The sequence below is a fragment of the Cryptotermes secundus genome, unplaced genomic scaffold (assembly GCF_002891405.2).
Source record: "Cryptotermes secundus unplaced genomic scaffold, Csec_1.0 scaffold277, whole genome shotgun sequence".
NCBI lineage: Eukaryota > Metazoa > Arthropoda > Insecta > Blattodea > Kalotermitidae > Cryptotermes > Cryptotermes secundus.
This window is the reverse complement of record NW_019720164.1, coordinates 162,299-188,051: the sequence shown is the minus strand read 5'-3', so window position 1 is coordinate 188,051 and position 25,753 is coordinate 162,299. Positions and strand designations below refer to the sequence as shown.

Below are 25,753 nucleotides of genomic sequence, written 5' to 3'. Positions count from 1 at the left end.
GGGTAGCTCTTGGGCCTTCTGTTGTGGCCAGGAATCAGGTTCTTTATTATTATACAAGGGGTTAACTGCAAACCCCCCCTCCCCTAAAAAAAATCACAGTGGCAGGAAAAACATTTGTTTGCTAAGGAAAGTTCAAATGGTTATTAAAGGAGTTTAATTTTTGGAATTGGCAATATTTTGCCATTTGTTTTGTATAAGATTTCATTATTAAGCAAGAGTGCACACATATTTTGTGTATAATATAACCACATAATTTTAATGTTTTTTCAGGGTCCTGATGGTTATCCCCGGAAAGTGAAGGTGGCAGACAATGGGGATGGCATATTTAAAGCAACCTACATTCCTGATGATTGTGGGCGATACAAAGTTAGTGTCAAATATGGTGGAAAAGAAGTGCCACATGCTCCATTCCAAGTTCAAGCTTTTGCAACCGGCAGTGTAAGTTATGTTTTTACAATTCCTTTTTATAACCTATAAAGAAGCCTTCAGTTCAGTGAAGAATAGTGATTTTTTTTATTTTATGATTGCTTCTTAATATACCTCCTCCAATGAAATATTGTGTGATGTAAAAAATGTGAATTGTTTTACAGATAATATACCAATACCATTTAAAAATATGTTCAAAATAATATTTTCTCTTCTACAGGGGGCTTTTTAAAACAATACAAATGTGAATCAAGTGGAATATTCATTTGTCTCCATTTTACAGTGACAACTGAATTTATTTGGGCATGTAGCTTTACCTTCATATTCCCGTGCTTTGTGGCATGATGTTTAGGCACAGGGACAGTGGTGTGCCTTGCCTTTACATCAAGATGCTCAGTTACAAAATAATTCTATAGGTATAGAGCAGAGACAGTTTCTACAAGTCGTGTGTATAAGTGGTCAATACATTGAGTCACCAATCCAAACCCCATCTGTAGTCACATATGCCCATGACAGTATATTATGATAATGATAGGTGAATGGAACTTGATCCTTGTTGTTGAATATTGAGGTTCTGCTGTTAGATGTTGGTTAATAATTTTTTAATAAGAGCACTACTTATTATGCTGACATTTTACTCTAGTCTTAATGACTTTTAACTTGTTACTGCATTGTAAATATGGAAAAGTTGAGATTGTGATGTAACCATATTGTCATGTGTTAATGACTAGACACAGGGACTGGATTGACAGTTGGATTTACTGGACACTTACAGCTTGTAACTGGGGCACACAACAGTGTAGTTGGTTGAGGCACTATGCTACAAGCCAGAAGGTCATGGGTTCAGTTCCCAATGAGGTAATTGGATTTTTCAATTGACCTAATCCTTCCAGTCACACTATGGCACTGTGATCTAACAGCAGTGAGTACCAGGAATCTTCCTTGGGGTGAAGGGTGGCTGGCACATACGGCTGTTAGCCTCACTGCCATTTGTGAGGTGATTATCTAGAAAATGCAGGTGCTTCGACATTTCACAACCCTATGGGCCTCCATGACTTGTCACAGGGATAGCTTTACATTTTTACTCATAACTACCACTGATCTACACACTTAACAAATACTATAGCATGCTCTCTCTTAGTCTGTTATTGTCTTCATTGGTCATTGCTCAACAGTGGTGCTCGATAGGCAGTGCTGAATTACAGCTGCTAATATGGAGGGAGGTTCTTACAGTTCATGAACTGCACTCACCAGCTGCTGACTCAAAACATAATTTTTCCCAACAGCTCTTGCTAGCCTCAGTATGAACTACATAGAAAACATCCCATTGCCTAGCAATGGCCTGCTTGTTTGATAATATGGGAGCATGTTTACTGGCCATTACCCAGTAACAGCCTTTCCTCTTGGTTCCACTATTCCAGCTTCCACTTATTATGTCACAGTATTTTGGTCCCCTGAGCTATGGCATGGTGTCAACCTAGAAAACTAGGGTGTGACTGTTCACTTCTATGAGAACTCGAACCTTGCTGGAATGTTAGTTGTGAAGATGCTTCATTTTGTTATCTGATTTTAATTTTAAAGTGGTGTAATTGGGCATCAAAGATTTTGGAGCATATATCAGAATTATTTACATTGCAGGCAGAGAAATGTCGTATCACAGAAGGTATTCAGCATGCTTTGACAAGTGGGGAAGAATACTGCATCACTGTGAATGCTCAGAATGCTGGCTATGGAGCTGTCACCTGCCGTATTCGTTCCACATCAGGCAGGTAAGTTTTCCATGAACTTTCAAGCACTTGCATGTTCTCCTCAGCAGTTCTCTCTGCTGAATTGTGTTGACAGCTAAAGAAAAAATGACTTGCTTAGGATATTTATCACTGGGGAAGGTGAATTTTATAATGTATGGATGTTAACAATAGTGCATGTCATTTTAATTTTGTAAAAACTTTAAAATTATGGGTTCTTACAGTATAGTTTTGTGGGTGAATACAGACTTTTTGGAGGAACATGCTGTCTCCATCTTCAGGGTTGAAGTGAATTATAGGAACTTCTGACTGGTCTTAGTGAACTTGACTAAAGCAAAATCAGTAAATTCTGACTTGCAGATGTGAATTATAATTCACTCATGAGGAATCTGACTAAAGTAAAATGTGTAGTCTTGGACATGTAATAGTACCTTAAACTTACCAAGTTCTTTTTAAGTACTGACATTTTTAAAGGGGTGTTGTTACTTGGGTAAGAAAGCACTAGATATGTAAACATAAACACTTTGAGTTTGATTGAACACATTTTATGTGATAGTGCATGCATTACCTCATGGAATTGTATGAAGTTTAAGTGTTACATTTTATTAGATCAAAGCCCAATGCATGAGAATAGGTTGGTAATTACATAAATCCATAGACATGTAATCAAGACTGTAATGCTATTGTGGCATGAAGCCTGAAAGTTGGAATAGTGTAGTCAGACTCTGCACTGCAGAAACCTCCATTGCTAGACAACAGCTTGGTAAGTCATGAGGCAGTAAAACAAGGTTATGAGTCCCATGGTACTTGGAACCAAGCACAACCCTGCTAGTAATGACCGGCAGCAATAGAGTGACAAACCCCAAGGCCAGACTTGAAAATTTGTGCTGTAATTAATAAGCAGTAAAATGTTTTTAGACATGATTCATATTCACAGCTGCAAAAGAAATTAGAAGGATGGAAATTAAAATAAATAAAACTAAGTTATGTATCATTTTTAACTTGTAACGTCATTTGAGGAGATTTGATCAGCCAAACCGATGATCCTTTTGTACGTTGTTATACAGCCACATGTTTTGCCTTGTGAACTGCTTTTATAATTTTTCTTGAATTTTCTGTAATTTTCCCAAGAAGATGCCAGTAGTCCATTAGCGGTACTTCTATCCAAACATGTCCTAGCTATCACCATCACACGGTCTTCATAATCAGATGTCCTAGTTGAGTAATAAGCACTTGTTCTTTACATTCAGAAGGTTCTAAGTTTGATTCTTGACCCTGAGACTCTTGTCTGGACTGAGCTCTGTTGTAGATTTTCTCAGTCCCTGGAAACAAATGCAGGGATAATACTTTTAAATAAGGCATGGCCATTTCTATATAGTCACATTTGATCATTCACAGTCGTCATATATAATGGTTGTAGTCTGGGGTAATATGTATTCTAATTACTAGAGCTAATTTGGTAAATTGTTATGCATTTTCCAGTTATTAAAGACAAAGACAAGAATTATACCATAAAATAGATGTGAGCACAAATCTGTGCTCTGCAACAGTTCATAAAATTGTCATTTTGATATTATATAAAACTAAAGTGACATTTTTGACATACAGGTTGACTTGTATGACAGTTTTAAAACAGACATTTTCTTGTGGTTGTCATAAAGGCCAAGCTGGAAGCTTGGTTCATGTGGTGAAGACTGACTGCTTCCTTACACTAGCACACTAGCACTAACACTAGCACTCTGTGAAATGACGTCTAAAATAAATGCTAGTGGCTGCATGCCAGTCTTTTATACTGAAACCTATTACATATGACATCCCCCTTCATAACTGATGCCTTTCCTTTTTAATGTTTTTCAGAAACATTATTTTTCTTCCTGAAAATAGCATAGCTGAGTTAAAAGATATCTTGATCATGAAGCTGTTGTTAGGACAAACTGAACTTGTTTCTGAATGTAGCAGATTATTTGCAGGAGTTAGATCTTCACATATCAAAATATTTAGGAAAGCCGAGAAAATGTTGTGATTTATTCATAGAGCACATGATATTGCTTTTTCAAATTTTTGAGATGGATAAGATTGTATATAACATAATATGTAATATATTTGGGAGAAATGAATAATGCTTGCAAGACTTTTAGCAGAAGTTTAGCAGGAATGCTTAAGAGGAGGAAACCACTTGAAGGTCCATGATGTAGATATGAAGATTATATTAAATTGGATTTTAAAGAAATAGGCCAGGAAAGTGAGGAATGAATATAACTGGTTTGGCATAGGGTCATGTGACAGGTTTTTGTGAATGCATTGGAGAATATTTAGGTTCCATACAAGCAGAGAATTCTTTAACCAGGTCAGTGACCATTGGTTTTTAAGGACAACCCTGTTTGTTAACATGGATCAATGTTGAAGTATTTGGCAGAAGTTGTAAATATAAGTTAATGTAACATAAGTCACATTTGATGGTTTGAATTAATATTCTATGTAATTAATTTCATCATGGAATTTAACTTATGCCATACTATGTATGTAATACCTCCCAGGAGCACTTGTGCTCTGAATAACTTAATAGCTTTATTTTTAACACTGTCAGCAAAAAGTTACTTCTTTAGCTCTTTTTTAAATCAAATAATTGGTATTGTTTTATCAGAAGAACTACCTAATTTATGGTAGATGAGTGACAACAGAATTCAGTTATGCTAAACAGCACTTAGCATGGAAAAAATGAAATGAGGATTGTGATATTGCTTTGCCTATTACCCCAGTCATGAGACTGAAAAGTTAACCTTTTTACTAGGTGAAAGTGAGTTGCCATATTTACCATCTAAACAGTTTATTTCAGGGAAATAACCCCTTTACCCATTGGAGTGGCTGTGGTGGCACAAAGAAATTGGTTATTTAATGATGCTGTCAGTATCAAGACTATATAGCTTCATATTGTAGGATGATTAATGAATATGGAGCTGCTGGTGGAATATAAACTGGTAGGGGAAACTGAAGTATTTGGATAAAACCCATGCCAATGTTACTTTGTCCACCAGAGATCCCATGACCTGACCTGGGATTAAACTTGGGCTGCTGTGATGGAAACTTGGCAACTGACTTAATGAGCTTTGGCATGGCCAGCAAAGAGCAAAATATTGTGCATGCTGAAAATTGAAACTCCGTAATTCAGTCACGTTCTTATGTGCATAGTACTGAGGCAGTGGATAATGGCTAAAGGAATATTACTCCATTTGATGCAGGAGCACTATCATATGCCTTTAATGTGACTGAAGTTAGCACCAGTGGTGGGCATTTGTAAATATTGTAATGAACACACACATTATATATGACTAGAAATTTTCTTGGTAAGCTCAGTAACCACCACCCTTTCAAGGAAAACCCATCACCATGGAGATCATTGCTGCAATCACAAATTCCTCTGCAAATGGAGTAAAGAGGGAGAACCCCCATTCAAAATGCAAGAAAATGCAAAAGACTACGACATACAACAATAAACTGAATGTGGGATACATCAGGAACCAGATTTATTGAGAATATGCACCACCCTACATGGTATTTGCTGGGAATAGATATTTAGCAGCATGTAACAGAATCTTGCAACATTTGGCAACTGCACAGGGAAAACTCAGGGTATATGGGTTTGAAAGATAAATTTGATGTCTTTCAGAATGAAGAGTTTGGAAAGCCCATTTTCATTGCGCAGTTGCCAAATGTTGTGATATTTATGTACAAGCACCCAAAGCTAAAGGAACTTGTTTTAAAAATGGAACTGGTTGCTTGGGAAAACTTGTATTGAGGAACAGGGAAGTCTAGAGAAGTAATGCACATGACATAGTGCTGCCTGTACTGTGATGAAAGTTGGAAGGAAGGAAGGAAGGAAGTAACCACTACCATGTGTGTTACAATTTGGTGTTTTTATTGTTGATGAGGAGGAGGACGACGACAACGAGGATGACAGTGGCAGCAGCGATGACAGTGACAATGTTTTTGAGGGCTATTAATGATGCTTTTTCATATTGAAACTGTATAGTATCAGATGGTAGGATGATAGATAAATTTGAAAGGACTTGGAAGGACTCATTTATGGCTTAATTGAGATACTATTCTGGCATGTGCCTGGGATGGCTGTGGAAAATCATAAAACACCTCAGTTGGGATAGCTGGTATACATGACTGAGATTTGAAGCAAACACCTCTCAAATAGAAATCTAGAGTGTTACCCCTAGACCAGCCTCTTTTGTTGTTGTCGTTATCCGCAGCAGCAAGGAGATGCCTTGTCACCATTGCTTTTCAACTTTGTGTTAGAATATCCCTCCCCCCTCCCAGCAAAAGAATTGGTAGGAAAGAAATAGAATTTGATACTGCAGCTTATGTTCTATGCTGATGATGATAATTTGCTGAAGGGTAACATGAATACCATAAAGAAAAACACAGAAACTCTTAATAGATGTTAGTAACGAGGTTAATTAAGAAGTAAACACAGGAAACTAAGTATATGTTGATATCTCATTGCTAGAATGTAGGACAAAATCATAGAAGTCATGAAGTTAGCTAACAGATCCTTTGAAAATATTGCAAGATTCAAATTCTACCAAATTGAAATGACATTCATGAAGAAATTATGAGCAGATTAAATTCAAGGAATGCTTTCTGCCATTCAGTTCAGAATCTTCAGTCTTTTCACCTGCAACTTAAAAAGGTAAAGATTAAAATATACAAAACTACAGTTTTGCTTGTAGTTTTATGTGGTATGGGTGTGAAGTTTGGTATCTCACATTACGAGAAGAACATAGACTGAAGGCATTTGAGAACAAGATGCCGAGGAGGTTATTTGTATTGACGATGAGTGAAATAATAGGAAGATGGAGAACGTTTCATAATGAGGAGCTGCATAATTTGTACTTCTCATCAAATGCTATTAGAATGTTGGAATCAAGATGGATGAGATGAGAGGTTATGTAGCGCATACAGAGTGGTGCTAGGTAAACCTGAAGGAAAGAGACCATTAGGAAGACCTAGATGCAGATGGAAGGATAATATTTAAATGGTTTTCAAAGAGTGGCTGAGCAGCTGTTGGCTTCTCAAGGTCTCAGCTTCATGCATGTAATTTAATTTTTTGGTTAAATTAGCATTACATTATTCAGGAAGGAGAATCATGTATTTTAATCGTAAATTATGCATGCAGCCCATGGAAAATAGCATTCATAAAATAAGTTTTGTCCGTAATATCATCTAAATAACGTTGAAATTAAAGAACTCATTACTAAGGATTGTTTCTACCCCTGTTCATGATTTAAAATTTAACTTCTCCTCTGATACAATAGAACATTAAATTAGAGGGAATGTCTGTTATTGTTGTACAAGATGTAATTTGAATTGGTTAGTTTTGATGGTAATTTTTATGGCCCTATGCAGACAACAGGTGGAAGGAATCATTCAAGATGACAGACAACAGGCATCTTTCTCTGTTCTTGGCAAAATGCTCTGGTTAAAATTCAGAGTGTTGAGCGTAACCTCCATCACAATGTAGGTTATAAATTTAAAAATACCCCTCTTACTTTCATCGCATTGAACATATTCCTTTATATAAGTAATGCTTTGTATGTATCACAGTGGCCGAAGATTCGTTAGGATAAATTTTATTGGACATTTGCTTCTTATTACAGTGATTCATATTACTGTGGCAGACAGCTCTGCATGAAAGATATCTCTATATTAATAAGAGTAAGATGAATAGGTGTACTGAGAGATAAATTGCGAACGACTAGGTCACATTTTAACCCCCACAGGATAGCTTGAAACAGAAGTAACATATAGCAATGAGTGGATCTGGTGGAGGAAGAATTTCTTCTTGATATTGCTTTCAATTTTAATTATTAGATAGTGTTCTGTTTCAGCACAAGGTTTTACATTCGCCAGTTTTTATAAGGTTAAAGATAATTTTGGTTTTTAACTTTTACTAAAAAAAATGTTGGCTTTGTTTCATTATTTGTATTTAAGTATAGCTTTTCATTGCAAATGAATCAATAAGTGATTACATAAAATTAACTTAACTGTTGATTTGTTTGTCTTAAAATAGTGTAAAATCAGTTTTAATATGAACCTTTTATGTGCATATTTTGGAAGTTTTTCATGCATAAATGCATACATATTTAAGGGATTATTATGGCATAGAAATCCGGTCTCTAGTTATAACAAACGGCATTGCTTCAGTATCCTTAGCAGATAAACGCGTGAAGTAAGAAACGCGGATTTTATCTGCCTTATAAAAGCTGAGCTCGGAACTCAGCGTAACACCGATTTCCCAAGCCGCCCCACTGGCAGAAACAGCACGGTGTACAGAGATTGATCCGACCCTAGGCACTACGAAGATAGCACCTCCATCCCACGCCGTGCTTCTGTTGTCTATTTATATTTCGACCGATTCCCAGGCTCCCAGGAATTTCCCCTCTGTGTAACATCGCGTGTGGGTGATTCTTAAGCGTGTTTCATAACTCTTAACAACTCTTATCCTTCTACGTACATAGAGTAATGGAAGCATTATGTAGGTATGGTATAAGTTGTCCCTGTGCTTAACTAATTAAGCACTGTGCCATGAATGCGTATGGGGGAGTGGATGTATAGATCCACATTCTCTTGACCTCGACACTAGTTGGAGGTAAGTGGTCAGCTTCACGTCTCGGCCGCTTAATCCCCGGGGAAAGAGCCGCAGGTACCAATTGGATAGGAGGCCGGGTGGATCCCAGAGCCGGTCTGGACGACGTGCAGAAAATTATTGACCCTACCGGGACTACGACCCCTCGGTCATCTAGCCCGTAGCCAGTCTCCTGACCGACTACGCTATGTAGACATTGTGAAATACAGCAGAGATTTCGGAATTATTGGTAAAACACGTTTTAATTTCAGATTATTTTGTTGTTGACTTTACGAAACTCAGTGTCTCAGACTGTAGAGCATTGAATGATAGGATGATCAGCGAATAATAAATTGGAAAGAATTTGGATGGAAGCCGTCATAACATAATCGAGGTACTGTAGCTGTATTTTCTCGGGAGACTAAGGAATTCATGAAAGATCCCAGTCAGGGTAACCGGTGTCCTGGCCGAGTGAATGTCGATCGTTGAAATTTTGTATGATATGTTAAAATGTTCTTAGGAATATAGTACCAATATGGCAACCTTGCGATATATTTTTGTGCTATGACATACAATGAATCTAATGATCCTCTAAAAGTTTGTAATAGTTATCTGCTATTAATTATAAACTTATTGTTCCTCCGAAACGTCGGTTGACTTTAAGCGAATTGCATGGCGTTATATCGCAGAAGATAGAACTCTTCATAACCTCCGCTGTGACAAATCTTATGAATTCAGTTTTTGTTTTTTAATCTTGACGACGTGACACGGAAATGTACTATAAATTGCCGTCTGTATTTGCATATGTACAGTGCTGCTTGCCCTCTAACAGACGTGCGTTTGAAGAGCCACGCTTTTCCTCCTCGTGGTTTCTTTCATATCATTTCAGAACACTCGATTGTCCAAGCTGTCTTTGGAGTTGCCAACTTACGTTTGTAGAATTTAATTACATGCAGTTACACGATTAAGGCTTAGATGCCGCGTTTAAATTCCTGCCAATATTTGCGTTTGCTTAAAGCGTGCGTAAAATCATCTATCTCATTGAAGCCGATTCCTTTCTGAGCAGCCAACAGTCGTCTCGCTGCTCAAGAATTTCTCAACATGTTATATAGCCTGAAGGTTCATTACCGTGTTCACAAGAGCCCGTCACTGGTCCCAATCCAGAGCCAGATGAATCTAGTCCATACCATCGTATCACATTCAGTTTCTCTAAGATGCAATTGAATATTATCCTCCCACCCACGTCTGGGATTTCCTAGTGTGTTAGTTTGATGTTTCTCTCTCAACTGTTGTCAGTGAACATTCCATGTGCTAGAACTCATGCAGGCTGTTCCAAAGAAACGTCCGAGTTGGAGGCCATGTGTAACATTTCGTATCAAGTTTTATTTCCGCCCGTGAGGGTTTGTTAGCGAGACGCCTATTGGCTGTCTGAGAGTGCTTATTTATTACATTCGAAGCTAACCTCAATATATGAAGGCCATGTGCTCGAACCACAACCTGAGGACGCGCCATGCCATGGTGACAAGGGACACACTTAACATGGCACGTAGAACCATCGGGTTTCATAAAAGTTTGGAATTTCTTGATCAGTCGAGCAGTTTGTGAAGAAAGAGTCTGTGCCACGTAGCTGTTTGCTAGCTCTTACCAACCGAAGTTTACTTTCTCCAATAGTTTAGTTCTTTGCTGATAATGGGCCTAAAGAGAACACTCTCACAGCCCTAGTTTTATTAAGCTTACGTTACTAGACTTATTTCTGTTAATCTAGGCCCTCAAATTCCAAAATAGTATGACATTTGGTTTCGAAGATTTAGGTTGCATTGCTAGTTATCTTAGCGTAATAGGATTTCTTTCGGCTTCGTCAGAGCAATGGGCTTTGCTTTAGAGAAATAGACTCAAATTTCGCTCCCTGGAAACTGTTTTAACTAGAATTTTGCTTGCTTTATTCAGCTATTTTAGCAGCTTCATGGGGAATGTGCCACCATGACAGAATCTGATGTTCCGTGTTTGCGGTATGCTCGTGGAACTGTAATGTCAAACGAGATTCTGACGGACCCCCTTTCTACGTACGCTGAGCTATGTATTGTAACCGCCTTTCACAAGCAGTTAACATAAAAATAAGCGTGAGAATTTGTAAACACTAATGATAGACCTGCTTTGCTATATGTTCTGTGCATGGTGTAATTCATTGAATTGACGTCTTGTTTTGCCGAGAGGCTAATCTCAAATGTAAAGTACCTGCATTTTGAAAGGATTTGGCTTAGTTCCGTCCGGTTTCGGCTGTTCTGATCGAGGTTGTCATGGTTTTATTAGGTCTTCTAAAAATCCGAGATAACATTTCAACAGAACAGTGCCTCTGTAAGATATGTGGTCTTCACGGGGGTGACTATGACTAATGCCTCGATCCTATAACGACCATTTTTCTGCCTTCCATTAATATTGCTTGACCCAGTTTCACATTTCGTCAGTCGTGAGCGGCGGACTGACCGCCTGTTGTCTCCCTACAAGCCGGTTTAGTATCTGTCTCCTGTATCGGTGCCCTAGCTTAATGCCAATAGAGTTAAAAGTTCAGGGCCTTGCCTCATTTTGGTTGCAGTGTCGTTGGATGGATGGATTTTCTTAAATTTACGAGCGGCGATCGAATATTAAGGTTAGAAGGTGTGCCAATAACTGGCAGGAATTGCGAAACAGACAGAAGCAGTAATGTAACAATGTATATAGAAATACCAATATGATAACACTGCACATCCATCTCACCGAAGTGTGCGATGGCGTCTTGTAATGGCAGTTTAAAATGGCGACTAGGTTAGAAAACTTGTCACTCGTACATTTGTCCAATTTTTATGGGACGGATAGTGTCGGTGGCCCAAATTCGTCGCCATCATATTGACGTTTGTGACAAAACAGTGATGTCACTTCGCCCTGTGGCTAAATGGTATAGGAAGTTCAGTGCTTGCAGGGAAAACGGTAATGGTGATGACCGCAGTGGATGACATGCACCGCTGCGACATAAATCATCATCGCTGTCTTTGAAGAAGTTATTCTGGCTTATCCAGTTGGTAAAACTCCACAACTAACCGACCCAGGTGGGCGTAGACACTCACGGTGGAAGTTCTCGATGACTACTGCCAGTAGGTTGGACTGTGGTCACCGCTGTCATGGAAGTAATAATTCAGGCTTATCAGTCCGGCAACACTTCACATCCAACTCGCCCAGGTGTTCGTAGACACTGTGGCAATTCACAATAACGACTGCCAGTGGGTTCCACTGTGGTCATACCTGCCACTGAAGAAATGATTAGGGCATATCAGTTTGGCAACACCGTACAGTCGGGTAACCCTGTTGCGCGTAGGCACTGCTCAGTGGCAGTTTACAGCATTTTTGATACTGCGCTTGATTGGGCTGAGAGAAAGGATTTAAAATTTCAAATTTTAACCATAAGCCATATTTTGAATTATTTATGATCATTATAGATCTGTAGAGGCTTCAATTAAATATGTAACAGTTTTGAGTTCCTCTTGCGATTTTTCATGTGACGTTACTTCATTAGAACGTGTATAGAAGTCTCGTTGTTAATGTGTTCGAAATTCTTCTAAGACTTGGTCTGGCTGTGGATGGGAATTTGTGTTAAAGTACACAAAAGTTGGCACCAGACATAATATTGTTGTTGCCAGCTTTCTAAGTGTTCTTCACAGAAAACACAGTTGGAGCCAAGCATAAAAGACCGTCATGTCGTATCATTGTGTGTGTCTATCGATCCACATAACTTTCTTCAACAGATTGACCTACAGTTACGAAATGCACTTAGGTCATATCTGAATCCGCGGCGGAGGCTGTCCCCGACAGTCTAAGCGCTTCTATTCGAAGATTGATAGGTCAGTTATATCCAAATATTTTGCCGCTTCTGAAAATATGCCGGAACCCAGAACAAAATAAGAAGACGCGAATATAGGAAGGATGAAACAAACACAGCACAGTTTAATACAAGGGATATTCAGAAAGTAACATCAGCTGTTAAGAAAACAAGCAATGAGAAAACTATTATTCCGTTACAGGTGAACGTACCTCGTCAGTATTAATGGAAGTACTCGTAATTGGTTGTTAGTATTTAACCACTGACAAATTCTAGACGCGTGGGGCTCTCCCATGAATGTAGATTTTGCACACGCTATGGGTGAAGTGGGTACAAGCCGTCATTATGCAGTGTTCATCATACACGTGTTTGTGAAACACTGAGACACGTAGAAAGTGTTAGCGCGTTACCAATACCATTTCAAGAATGTTTTCCTATTGCTCCACATATTTTTGACGTGGCCGTTCAGATGAAACATGAGCACTGGGTAGGGTACCACGCTCACCCAGTGTATTTAACACCTAGGTAACCACTCTTTGTGTCATCGCTCTAAAATAAAGTCAAAACCTAAACAATTTTCTGCGTTTTGTGCGCACCCGTGAGCATTTTCGGAACCCATGTTGCGCAGGACTTGTGATAGCCTAGCCTAACTGCGATAATATCTTAGAGAACAACGCTTGAAATTTATGGAAATTCACACGAAGGTTCTTAAATTGTGAAGCACCGTCTTTTACAGATTTGTTGATCAACACTTTGATCCATCGCTCACTGCAGATGGCTGGACCACCACTTCACTCTTCATCGTGAACATTTATTCGCCCGCCCATCTTTGAACATTCTACACCATTGTCTGACAGTTCCTTCGCTCATTACATTTTGGCAGTAAACCGCCGCGCATAATTCACGATATATTTATGCAATATTCGTGTTTTTAGCCCGTAGAAAGGGGATAACAGTGCGAATTTCGCCGCTGTTTAGAGACAAGAACAAACACTAGGTGACCAGTTATGTAATGGTTTACAAGGCAGTGAGTCATGTGACGCTACCTCGCATGCGCGAGCTCTCCACCGCTGCTCCATTAGTTGACTAAAATAAACAGAGGTTGCTTTCCGAAAGCCCCCGTATTTTCCCGTGTCAGTAAAATTAACTACACTAAATTTAACGACAAATTAACGACACACACAAACGCCAACAACGACATTTAGATGTTTTAATGATACTGAATTGTAGCCACAGATAATTTTGAACAGCCGTTAACAGCTTTTATATGGGAGTCAATTTAAGAAGCCTAAAACCATATTGTGGCCGCTGTGAATGGTGGTAATCATATGTTACGCAGTAAATTCATATATTTAATTCCGATTATAGTGATCGTGATACAAAGGTAAATAAATGGTATATTTATGGCTTATATTTTTGATTATACAGATAGATGAGAGTGAGTTAGACACTTTGTACTGTGTGATAAAATCTCGGGCTATCATCCTTGTCAGTTGATTCAAAATTACCGACGTTTCAGGGGCCATCATTGTCCCCATCATTGAGGTCTGCCGTCACATCTGTTCCTGATGATGGGGACAGAGATGGTCCCTGAAACGTCAGTAAATTTTAACCAGTTGACACGGCTCAAGGCCCGAGGATACTGTATTAACTTCTCCCACCGTGAAAGTTCCGATCTTATCTGCACTGTTTCTTCGTTACTCACTTCTCCATATCTGAGCATCTTTAAATATCAGTATTTATAATTCGGAACCTGTATAATTAGCTCATTTGCTACATTGGTAAATTTTATGGTCACGTATAGCAGAGTGATTAGTCACCAGCTGTGTAGATCGTAAGGAAAGAACTTATCGTAATTATGCATTTCGTATATGATACTTCTCTCATGTTCGTCTATTCCATATAATATTACGTTTAATTCTATCAACATTTTGTCACTGAATTATGCTAATAGAATGCGCCTTTTGGTGCTTTTGAGCCACTATTGAGTGCACTTTCCATTAACTGTTCGTCGGTCGCTCAGTTATACAAGGGTTGGATAAAAAGTAGTGGCAACACTGCTGTAACATGAAAGATGTGCGTCAGGTGGCACTAGCGCCGTCTGGAGCTGACAGCAGAAGTTCAGTTGAAGTAGTGCAGTGAGTGGCTCTGGTTGTGTTTCATTGAGTTGCATTGTGCATCGTCTTGAAGTGCAGGAGCCCAGTTCGAGCACCCTAACAACATGTTTACGAAAGAAGAACAACGCTCTTGGATAAAAATTGAAGTTGCACGAGGTCGTAGTGCACAAAACTGTTATCAGGGACTGCGAGAAGCATGTGGTGATGCTGCTTTGCCATATCGCACAGTGACACGATGGGTGAAACTGTTCCGTGAAGGGAGGGATGCCATGCAGGACAGCCGTCGTTCAGGACGACTCCATGTTGACAACCACACAATTCAGCTTCTTGCTTCTTTGCTGGATGTCGATCGTCGATGGGCTGCACGGGAGTTAGCTGCTTAGGTAGGCGTATGTCAAAACCGTGGTCCACATTCTGCACGATGTTCTTGGATACCGCAAAATTGCAGCGCGTTGGGTACCCCATACAATGTCCGAGGTGCAACAATGGCAACGTTATGCAATTGCACAGGACTTGTTGAACCGATACCAGATGGAAGGTGACGAATTCCATGGAGGGATCGTCTCTCTGGACGAAACTTGGGCTCGCTCATACGAACTGCACTTGAAGCGTCAATCAAATGAATGGAAGCATCTTGAATCTCCTCGTCAAAAGAAAGTGCGCCCTACACAGAGTAATGTGAAGGCGATGTTCATTGTGGCGTATCACAATGATGAAGTGATACTGCACCACACTCTACCTCAACGACAGACAGTAAAGGCTGCCTACTACTGCAATTTCCTGCATAATCATCTTCGTCCAGCACTCAGGAGAAAGCGACGGCACTTGTCAACGAACCACATCATCCTTCATGACAGTGCAAGGGCTCATATTGCTGACGCTGTCAACGATCTCCTTCGCCGCCGGCGATGGGAGATAATGCAACATCCGCCCTACTTACCCGATATGATTCCGTGGGATTATGATCTCTTTGCCAAAATAAAAGAACCAATGCGAGAGACACGTTACAACACAAGAGAGGAGATTATTCATGCTGTAGGGCGGTCACTGCTGGACATCAACAGAAGTGGACGCACTGATGGCATACGACGACTTCCAAAAGTTTGGCAGAAGGTGGTACACATTGGGGACGATTATATTGAAGGAATGTAATTGTGTTTACCTCAGGTAATAAAGTCATTTGAGAACTATAGAGGTGTTTCCACTACTTTTTATCCGACCTATGTATACACTTCATAGAAGAAGACTCAGTGGTTATTAATCTTCCTGTACATGCTTATTAATGTGGACCTTTTCATTTAAAATCAGATGAGTGCTGTCGACATTGTATTCTGTTATAAGCAGAACTGAGTGATTGTCCTCAGGACTGTTCTGTAATTGACAGAATGGAAGTCTTATTACGTAGAATGGTTAGACGGTTGTGATTTATGAGAGGGTACTTCATATGTACTCATATATTTGGTGTAAACAAGGAAATGTAACATGTCTGTGCTTGAAGTAGCTGTCTTATTCGTTTTGTAAGCAGAGGAACGTTACCTATGTGCATTGCTTTGTTCCCTGCTGACACGTTTACAAATACATTGAAGTTAAGCTTACACTGTTCTAAAGTGGGCTTTCGTAGCATCTCTGCAATCCGACACGAGAGCGTGGGGAATATGTGTTGAATGGAAAGAAGAGTTAAATTGTGGAATAGTTCCTTGACAGAATGACAAATACATTTACAAAGCAGAAAATAACGTTGAGGAATGTATTTTTACTCTCGTTTTATTGGAATGCGACGCATCTCACAGTTTTAATGACAAATATACCCACAACCGAAGAGCCAAAATAGGTGCTATCATATGGAACTTACATTGTCGCTTATAGTGTTAAGTACTTGTGCTAACGGCTGTCCACCTCCAAAAGCTAAGACAGACGGAGCGAACGAAGACCTAAATTCGTTTGAGGATTGAGAAGCTGAAATGCGTGTACTTGAATCTCCACATTCCTACAAGCCGACATTAAGGAGGATTTTAAGAATCACTTTCGTTTTCGTAACCATCTCATAATCTTCTTCTTCTTCTTCTTCTGTTACCACTTGAAGCATTGGGTGTCCGTGAAAAGCTTCGTTTCTCTTTAATCTAAGACAGTCAGTAGGACTCCTCGGACGGACGGTCAGCCGGTCGCAAGACCGCTGCCTAACACAAACAGAATAAATATTTATGCCTTGAGTGGGATTAGAACCCACGATACCAGTGTTCGAGCGGGCGAAGGCGGTTCATGCCTTAGACCGCGCGACCACTGTGATCGGCCATAACATTATTCCCAGCATTTTATGAAACCGGAAGGTCCATTACCGTGTTCGCAAGAGCCCTCCACTGGTCCCTATCCTGAGTCAGATCAATCCAATCCATACCATCTCATCCTTTCTCTCTAAGACCCATTTTAATATTGTCCACCCACCTACGCCTTGGTCTTTCCAGTGGTCTCTTTCCTTCTGGCTTTCCCACCAATATCCTATACGCATTCCTCGTCTCCCCCATTCGTGCTACATGCCCTGCCCACCTCATCCTCCTTGACTTCATCATTCTAATTATACTTGGAGAAGAGTACAAGTTATGAAGCTCCTCATTACGCAGTTTTCTCCAACCTCCTGTCACTTCTTCTCTCTTCGGCTCAAATATTCTCAAACACCCTCAGTCTATGTTCCACCTTTAATGTCAGAGACCAAGATTCACACCCATACAGAACCACAGGCAAAATTATAGTTTTGTATGTTATAATTTTTATATTTTTAGACAGCAGACGAGAAGACAAAAGTTTCTGGACTGAATGGTAGCAAGCATTACCCGAGTTCAGTCTCCTCTTCATTTCATCCTGAATCAGGTTTCGATCTGTTATCGTCCTTCCCAAATATCTGAACTGTGCCCATGCAAAATGTTCTTCCCATTAATTTTCACCCAAGTTTGATGACAAGTAATATCGTATGTTTATCCACGCGCCATCGCCGTCGGCTGAGAACATAGTTCACAATTCAAGTTTCCCACAATGTACACATATCCCACTCTACGCATAAATTTAATCTAATTCCTTATCATTTAAGAATGCTGTAATTATATAGACGTTACTGCGAGCCGAATAACCAGCTAAAATACATTTAATATGTTTGTGAATATACCAAGGTAAGTAAATAAGTAAGTTACAAATGGATATAGAACTTAAACAAATAAGAATACTGATTTGAAAAATGTTTTTATTTCTCAACATAATCTCCCTGTACATTGAGGCACTTGTCACATCGTTTCACAAGCCCCTGATAACCAGCAGCATAAAATTCTTTGGGCTGCTGTCGGAACCAGGCGTGTTCACAGGGCATGGCCTACCTCATAACTAGGGACCGGATTTTTATGCCCTAATAATCCCTTAAATATGTATGCATTTATGCATGAAACACTTCAGAAATATGCACTAAAATATGCACATAAAATTTTATACCAAATATTAAAATTGATTTTATATTTTAAGACCAACAAATCAATATTTAAGTTCATTTTATGTAATCGCTGAATGATTCACTTCCAGTAAAAAGCTATACTTAAATAAAAATCATGCAACAAAGCCAACATATTTCATTACAAATTTAAAAAACAATGGTACTCACATTTAGCAGTTCACAGTTACTAAATGTTTTAGGTTTTCCGTAGTTAGTCGCCTCCTATTGTCTCGTAAGATGCCCTTATAGCGGGAAAAACTTCTTTCCACCTCACAGGAACTTAGGGGCGCATGTACAAAAGCCGCTATTTGCTCCACTGTTAGTGATTTCTTTACCTGGCAGTTAAGTACGTTTACCGGCTAAAATTTCTTCAATTTTACACATTTGTTCATATCCTGGATTTTTTAAAGAATGCTGTGTACTATTTCCTTTACTACTTCAACTTTTCCAGGAACCGAATTTAATTTGGAAGCAGTGGTTTTGAACACACTTAACGACTGATATAAAGTAGTATTGCTATTGCTTGCCTCCAGTGAGGAAATGGCGGATGGAAGATGAGAGAAGTGAGCAGATATATAGGAAAGATTAGTTTCTAGTTCTGCGTTTTTTAGTACATCTTGGGCAATTTGAATTGATGCTGCACTTTTGGGATCAAGTGTATTCACGACATTCCTAAGTGTTTCTAAATGTTCGTTATAACAACTCGCTGCAAACAGCCACGTGCCCCAGCGCGGTGAAGTTGGTTCTGGCGGAAGTGGAACGCTGGGTGCTACTGCTTTAAAGGCTTCTTTTCTGTATGGCGCTTTAACAAATACCTTCTTCACAGAAGTCACCAACTTGTCAACAAGCGGAAAATTTGCACGAATTGTTTCTGTAACACGGTGCAACCCATGGGCAAGGCAAGTCAAATGTGTCATATTTGGAAATATAACTTTAAGAGCAGTACCCGCTTTCATCATATAACTTGCGGCGTCAGTCACAAAGAGCAATACGCGCTCATACTGAATGCCATTCGTCCATAGTAAATTCATGGAATTGATAAAAAAATTCGGAAACTACGGAGCTATTTGTGGTTTCAAATTGTTCTACCGCAAGAAGATATGGGGTAGATTGTTCATTCTTATTAAGAGATCCAACTATACAATTTGCAATAAACCGTCCCTCACAATTTTGTGTTTCGTCGATTGATACCCACACAAAATTATCTTGAATCTTATCTCTAATGCTTTCAATTGTAAGATCGTAACACTGCTTCACGTAATTTTTGCGCACAGTAGATTCATCCGGCACTTTGCACTGTGTATAGTTCTCTATGAAGTTTCTCAGAGTAGGACTGGTTAGTTTCCACAGCGGAATATCTGGCGCTAAAACGGCTTCGCATAAATCAAAGGAAAACTGAAAAACTATTATTAGAAAATTCACTAAGCAATTTTTTAACAGAGCACTTTTCGTGAATTTCATTTTAATATTCTCTTTGTGTATATTAGTGTTCAAATGCTGAAACACTTGAAAGCGTTTTTCACAACCAGCTGTTTTCTCACACGCTCGGCAATAGAGAATTTCGTTATCCGTACTTATCATCTCTCCTTCGAACTCCGCTGATACAGCTGTAATTTAGCTTTCTGACTTACTTTCACTTTCGGCTTGACTACAGAAAGCTAAACAAATTTAACTACAGACTAGTCACCACTAATGTGAATGGCCCCAGCTTCAAATGAAGAAGCGTAACGAACCTCATGGAGACTTCGGAAATAAATAAGTGAAGTCCCTTGTCGGTTGAATAGTATTACTTTGATAGTGGCTACATCTGAACTCTTCCGACTAATCTCTTCGCGGCCACGTTGACGGCACGCGGATGAGGCAAGTTACGAGTAGAGGGATCGGGGAAGTCCCGTCCTGGTTATTGCATCAGGCACATGAATCATGACGAAATGTTGAGTCAAATATGCAACATATTCTAATACGGAAAAGAAAAATTGAATGCACACGACCATGATTGAAAACTTGAACATAAAATTAAAAAATATTTCTGATAAACATTTTAAAAAGGAAATATGCAGTATAAATAGAGATCTTCGAAAATTTGATGCTTATTCATAAAACAGGCAAAATATGCATTTATATGCACCATCAAACCATGTCCAAAATTTAAGAAATGAAGTGATTCATACATATATCCAAACGAGCATACTTTCTGGTTGCAAGAAAGAAATATGCATTTGCATTAAAATCCGGCCCCTACTCATAACGCATGACATGTTAGGTTTTCACAAAGTCTGTTCGCGATGGGTGCCGCGCATGGTGACCCCACAACACAAAATGCAAAGAATGGATCTGACATTGCAGCATCTCAATCGCTACCACGATGAAGGACACGATATGCTAGCCCGAATTGTCACAGGTGATGAGTCTTGGGTTCACCATTGCCAGCCCGAGAAATAGCGTGCCTCAAATCAGTGGAAACATCCTGCGTCGCCTGCCAAAAAAAAAAAAAAAGTTTAAGGCGACACCATTCTCCAGGAAAGTGAAGCTGTAGAAAGCTGTAGAAATGGAAGTCACCGCCTGGTTCCGACAGCAGCCCAAAGAATTTTATGCTGCTGGTTTTCAGGGGCTTATGAAACGATGGGACAAGTGCCTGAATGTACAGGGAGATTCTGTTGAGAAATGAAAGCGTTTTTCAAATCAGTAGTCTTATTTGTTTAAGTTCTATATCCGTTTGTAACTTACGTATTGACTTACCTACGTGTTTGTAAGATAATATTCCAGTATTTGTCTAGAGGGGCTCAAGAAAGACACGTTCAGTGTCGGGATAGCTAGTCTCCTCGTTGTGATTCGAACTTGGGACCTCTAGAATTCGAAGCCGAAGTATTATTCATAACAGTGATATTCAGTGTAATAATTTTATTGTAGCTTGAAATACATTATATAGACAAATGATGATTACCCGCTAGAAGGTTCGTCACTATGACGAGGCAACTTCTTCAACACTTATGTCACGCATGTTGCATAAACAGTGCCCATTGGGAGCTTGCAAGAACAATGCATGACAGTCACAAAAAAAATGTGTATCTCATGTAGATCCCTAACAGACTGCTTTTGGAAGAATGACCGCTTCATTACCGAGTTTTTGATGATATAATACAATGCTTTGTGATATGAAGTTTTGAAGCATTTTTAGAAGTTTATATTTCGTATGTAGCTTCAGTTTAATTTAAAGAGAATGAAGAGATTCTTGGCCTACCATATGGGCAGGTATACTTAGCGGTAACGGATTGTAGCTTGTCTGAATATGTTCAGATCACCGATTGTCGTAAGTATATCATATTTCTTCTTCGGTTCTTCAAGAACATGTACGTAGAATGAAGTAGATCAGAACTGTGACCTCTCTAGTGTGTTCTCGTCACCTTACATAATCCTTGAAGTTGATACGGAATTGCTAAATTGACCACGAGTCGAACTATTTCTGATTGACCCCTCTCATGGAAGGAGTAGACTGTCAGCTCTCAAACTGATGTTCACGTAAACATCACGAGGTACTGAATGCGCCCATTTTCCTGTTCATGAATATATAGTTCGAAGTATGTCTATAGAATTCGTATGTCCCTCCGGAATTTCCGAACTCGGCAGCGCAACAACCGAGAGAGAGAGAGCAGAAAGGAGCATATCAATGGGTAGAGAATCTCTCCAAGTTTGTTTGGGTACTAGGCGCCATGGCGTACTTGCAGGTTTCACTGCTAGGAGGAAGTTAAAAGGGAAGTATGGCAGGGCTCCTCCTTGTTAAAAAATGAAGTCCTCACTGTCTTCCTGTAATTGTGGCATTAGCCACAGTTGCAGCATGTCCAGGTAGTTGATACCAGTAACAGCTGGCTCCGCAAAGAAAAATTGCCTCTGCCGATCGTCCTGGCCAGCCTTTTCGTTTCGCAGCGCACAGGCAGCCACTCTGCTGGAATTTCTTGTACCACTCGCCAATTGTTTTGCCCGTAGGTGGCTCTGTATGATACTTGGTCCGAAACCTCCGTTACACTGTCACAATTGACTCAGTTTTGGCAAAATCCGAATAACAGAACGCTTTCTTATGCCCTGTCCTCGCCATGTTTCTCACGACTGCCCCTAGCCGTGAAACCTGCAAGTACGCCATGGCGCCTGTTACCTAAACAAACTTGGAGAGATTCATTCATTATTAGAGGGGGTTGGTTTCCCCATGCACCGCTACCAGCTGTTGATCTATTGTACGTCCCCCTTTGATATTCTACCAGTCGCCATACCCTTCCGATACTGGTGCTTGCTATCAGCCCCGTTCAGCCAGCGAGTTCGGCCTCTCTACTGGCAGAGGTACCCGATACTTCCCCCATCTACCGGCGGCATTGGAAACTACTTGGGCGGGAAACTTTCTACCTCATTTTGCTCAGAGGTCTCATAGAGACATGAGGATCTTTTACGTGCCGTAAATCTACGACACGGGACCCCACGGCTTAAAGTCCCTCCCGGAGGACTTGTTCCCTGAATTTTTCCGCCCACGACCTCCGCCGGGTTTGAACCCGCGTACCTTGAGTCATGAGGTGGGAACGTTACCCCTAGACTACGGAGGCCGCTTAACTTGGAGAGATACTGTACCTACTGATATGCTCCTTTCTGCTGCGTTTGTCTTGGGTGCTGCACTACCGAGTTCGGAAGTTCTGGCGGGACTTATGAATTACCCTGTATATATAATCAGAAGTGTCATGGTGGATATCCGTAGCAGTCGCCAGCGTTTAGTGTGTCAGGATGTATTGTGCCAAACTTAAGAGTGCGTCTTCATGTCGTGGCATCTCAGGCATCTTATATGAAATAATGGATTTTTTACATTTATAAAGAACTATTTTTATATGTATAAAGATGAGAAAGTCGCGAGGAACATAAGAAGGAAGAGGACCATAGGTAGATGAGTCCGGAGTGTTCCAGAACTGTCTGGTGAGACAGCGAGGTAATAAGTGGATTTACCTGCCGAGCAGTAGCATTTGTTGCAAGCCGCCAGCAGGTTGACTGCTTGGTTTGTATGCCAGCTTGCTGTATATGACTACTCAGAAAACTATTTCTACCGTGCTCATGTGACCATAGTATCCACACTCGATTCAGCAGAGGGAAGCTATCATTCTGCTGTGCGTCACATAGTCACGAGTTCTGAACTTCGTGTCGGCCGAACATGGTCCAATGCAGTTTCGAGTGTAGACTACAAAAAGCTATTCCACACAGGGCAAACCCACCATTAGGTAGGTCTGTCAATAGACTGTTCTGAGACAAGTCACTTCGTATTGTTATAGTGAACTCAAAGGAGGTTAGGATGGATTGGCTACGTAGCACGAATGAGATGCACCAAATGAACGCACTACTCGTATTTTCACAGGGAAACTATTGGGAAGGCTGTTACATACTTGGAAGACATGTAGTTTAACGTTGAGATGAATCCTAGAGAAATAGGTTATGGCTATGGGATTGAAGTGGCACAGGATCGTGTTCATTCGTAGGCTTTTGTATTAGCGGTGCTAAATTTTCAAATTCTCTTACCGGAAGTTTAATCAACTCCTTCCAGCGTGACTGATAAAATGTTTTTTTCTTTCCTTTTTAATCTTTCGTCCTTGACATGTTTCGGCCTTAGAGACCGTCTTCAGAAGGATATATCAACACAGGCAGAAACTACTATTACAATGTGTTTGGTAAATACCAACACATACAATATCATCACAATGCCATGAATATAAAATATGATATTTTAACAACTACAGCGACGTTCATGAATACATTAAAGTACTTATAAATTATTAAAATTAGTTTGCAAGTGTGGTTTAAAAAGTTTTTTTTTTAATTATTAGAACCAATTTGCTTTGTGTCCTTTGTATTGTCTCTTTAACGGAAGTTGAGTGTTTACCACCTCGTGGTTCCTTCGTTTGATGAGTAGGACTGTTTAGTGTCGTCCTGTTGTTGGAGCCGCGCTGTGTTGTTGATTGACCTTTTGTAATATTCGAAGTGTGACGGACCAGGATGAGCCGAATCACACTCTTAACAGAATTGTTTTTTTTTTTTTTTTGTGTAGTTGACGTAATATTGTGTCCAGCTCCCCTGACTCTAGTTTCTGTTACCTTCAGAGATTCCGTTGGTTCGAATGAAACTTATTTATTCCTAGACGCTGTATTGGCCTTAGGACCTACCGTCACAGTTGAATAGGTAGTTATTGGAGAGGGTGGGTTTCCCCATGCACTTAGACCAGTATTGGTCCATTGTACTTCCCTCTATGATATTCTACCAGTCTCTATACCCTACCGATATTGGTGCGTACCATCAGTCCCGACCGAGCCAGCGAGTTCGGCCTCTACCGGCTTAGCGGTATCTATAATGCTTCCCCCATCTATCAGAGGTGTTAGAGACTACTGTTGGGCGGGAAATGTCCTTGAATTTGGCTTAGTGACCTCCTTTGGAGATATGAGGTTCTTTTACGTGCCGTAAAGCTACGACACGGGACCCACGGCTTAAAGTCCCTCCCGGAGGACTTGTTCCCTGAATTTTTCCGCCCTTAAAAATTCCACGACCTCCGCCGGGTTTGAACCCGCGTACCACGAGTCATGAGGTGGGAACGTTACCTCTAGACTAGGGAGGCCGCTTACAGTTGAATAGTTACAAGTCCTCTTTAGTTTTTGGGATGTCCCAGTTGTTTACGTTATACGCTGACTAAGTTTTTCGTGTCGTTCCTCAGTCCTCCTAGGCAAATGATAGGATAGTACGTCGAAATAGGCCACAACTACTCCAATTCTCAGTCCGTAGTTCACACGCATCCATCCATTTGATGCTATATTATAGACGTAATACGAATACTGTGGTTGATAAAGTTAAGGAAATCGAGAAACTGCCGGTCACGGTAGCCGAGAGGTCTAAGACATGTACTGTCTTCGCTCGCTTGGAAACCGGGATCGTGGGTTCGAATCCCATTCAGGGCATGGATGTATAGTTTGTGTGTGTGCGTTTTTCTGTGTTTGTGTACAGGTAGAGGCCTTGCGACGAGCTGATCACCCGCCAAAGGAGTCCTACCGAATGTGTAAGATTAGAAAAACCGAAGTGAACGGAGAAGTTCATGGAGGTAGGCCTAGGCCCACTGGGGCTGTAGTGCCAAGGAAAAAAATCGAGAAACATGTCGGCTACGGACTCAAAGCTTCTGATGAGATGAATTGGAAGACGGAGTGGGAGTTGTTGTCATCTGCTTCAGTGTAGACCTGTCTGGGTAAAGGCCTGGGGAAGTAGTGAGGAAAATCTCAGGACTTCCAGTGTCTGTAGCAAGATTTGAAGCGAGTAACTTCCCAGTACAGGTTGGATTCATTACCATTTAATTTACTTGCTCTATCCGAATGAAGGAAGGTAAGGTAGTCATGAATAGGATATCCGAAAAAGTGTTCGTGGCCCATTTTAAGACAGTTCAATTTTTCTTCAAGAATATGTGAAACCACAAGAATTTGAATCAGGCGTTAAAAAGTATGAAGTAAA

The 25,753-nt window shown here is 40.2% G+C and overlaps 1 protein-coding gene across 4 annotated transcripts in view; it reads left to right on the top strand.

Annotated features, from left to right (window-relative positions):
• Nucleotides 1-25,753, top strand: part of LOC111867150 (filamin-A) — a 308,902-nt gene that overhangs the window by 144,788 nt on the left and 138,361 nt on the right. For all 4 annotated transcript variants that reach the window (XM_023856756.1, XM_023856738.1, XM_023856746.1 and 1 more), the window contains 2 exons: nt 271-438; nt 2,065-2,195. In XM_023856756.1, coding sequence (XP_023712524.1) covers nt 271-438; nt 2,065-2,195 — 299 coding nt within the window. The remainder of the gene's footprint in view (nt 1-270; nt 439-2,064; nt 2,196-25,753) is intronic.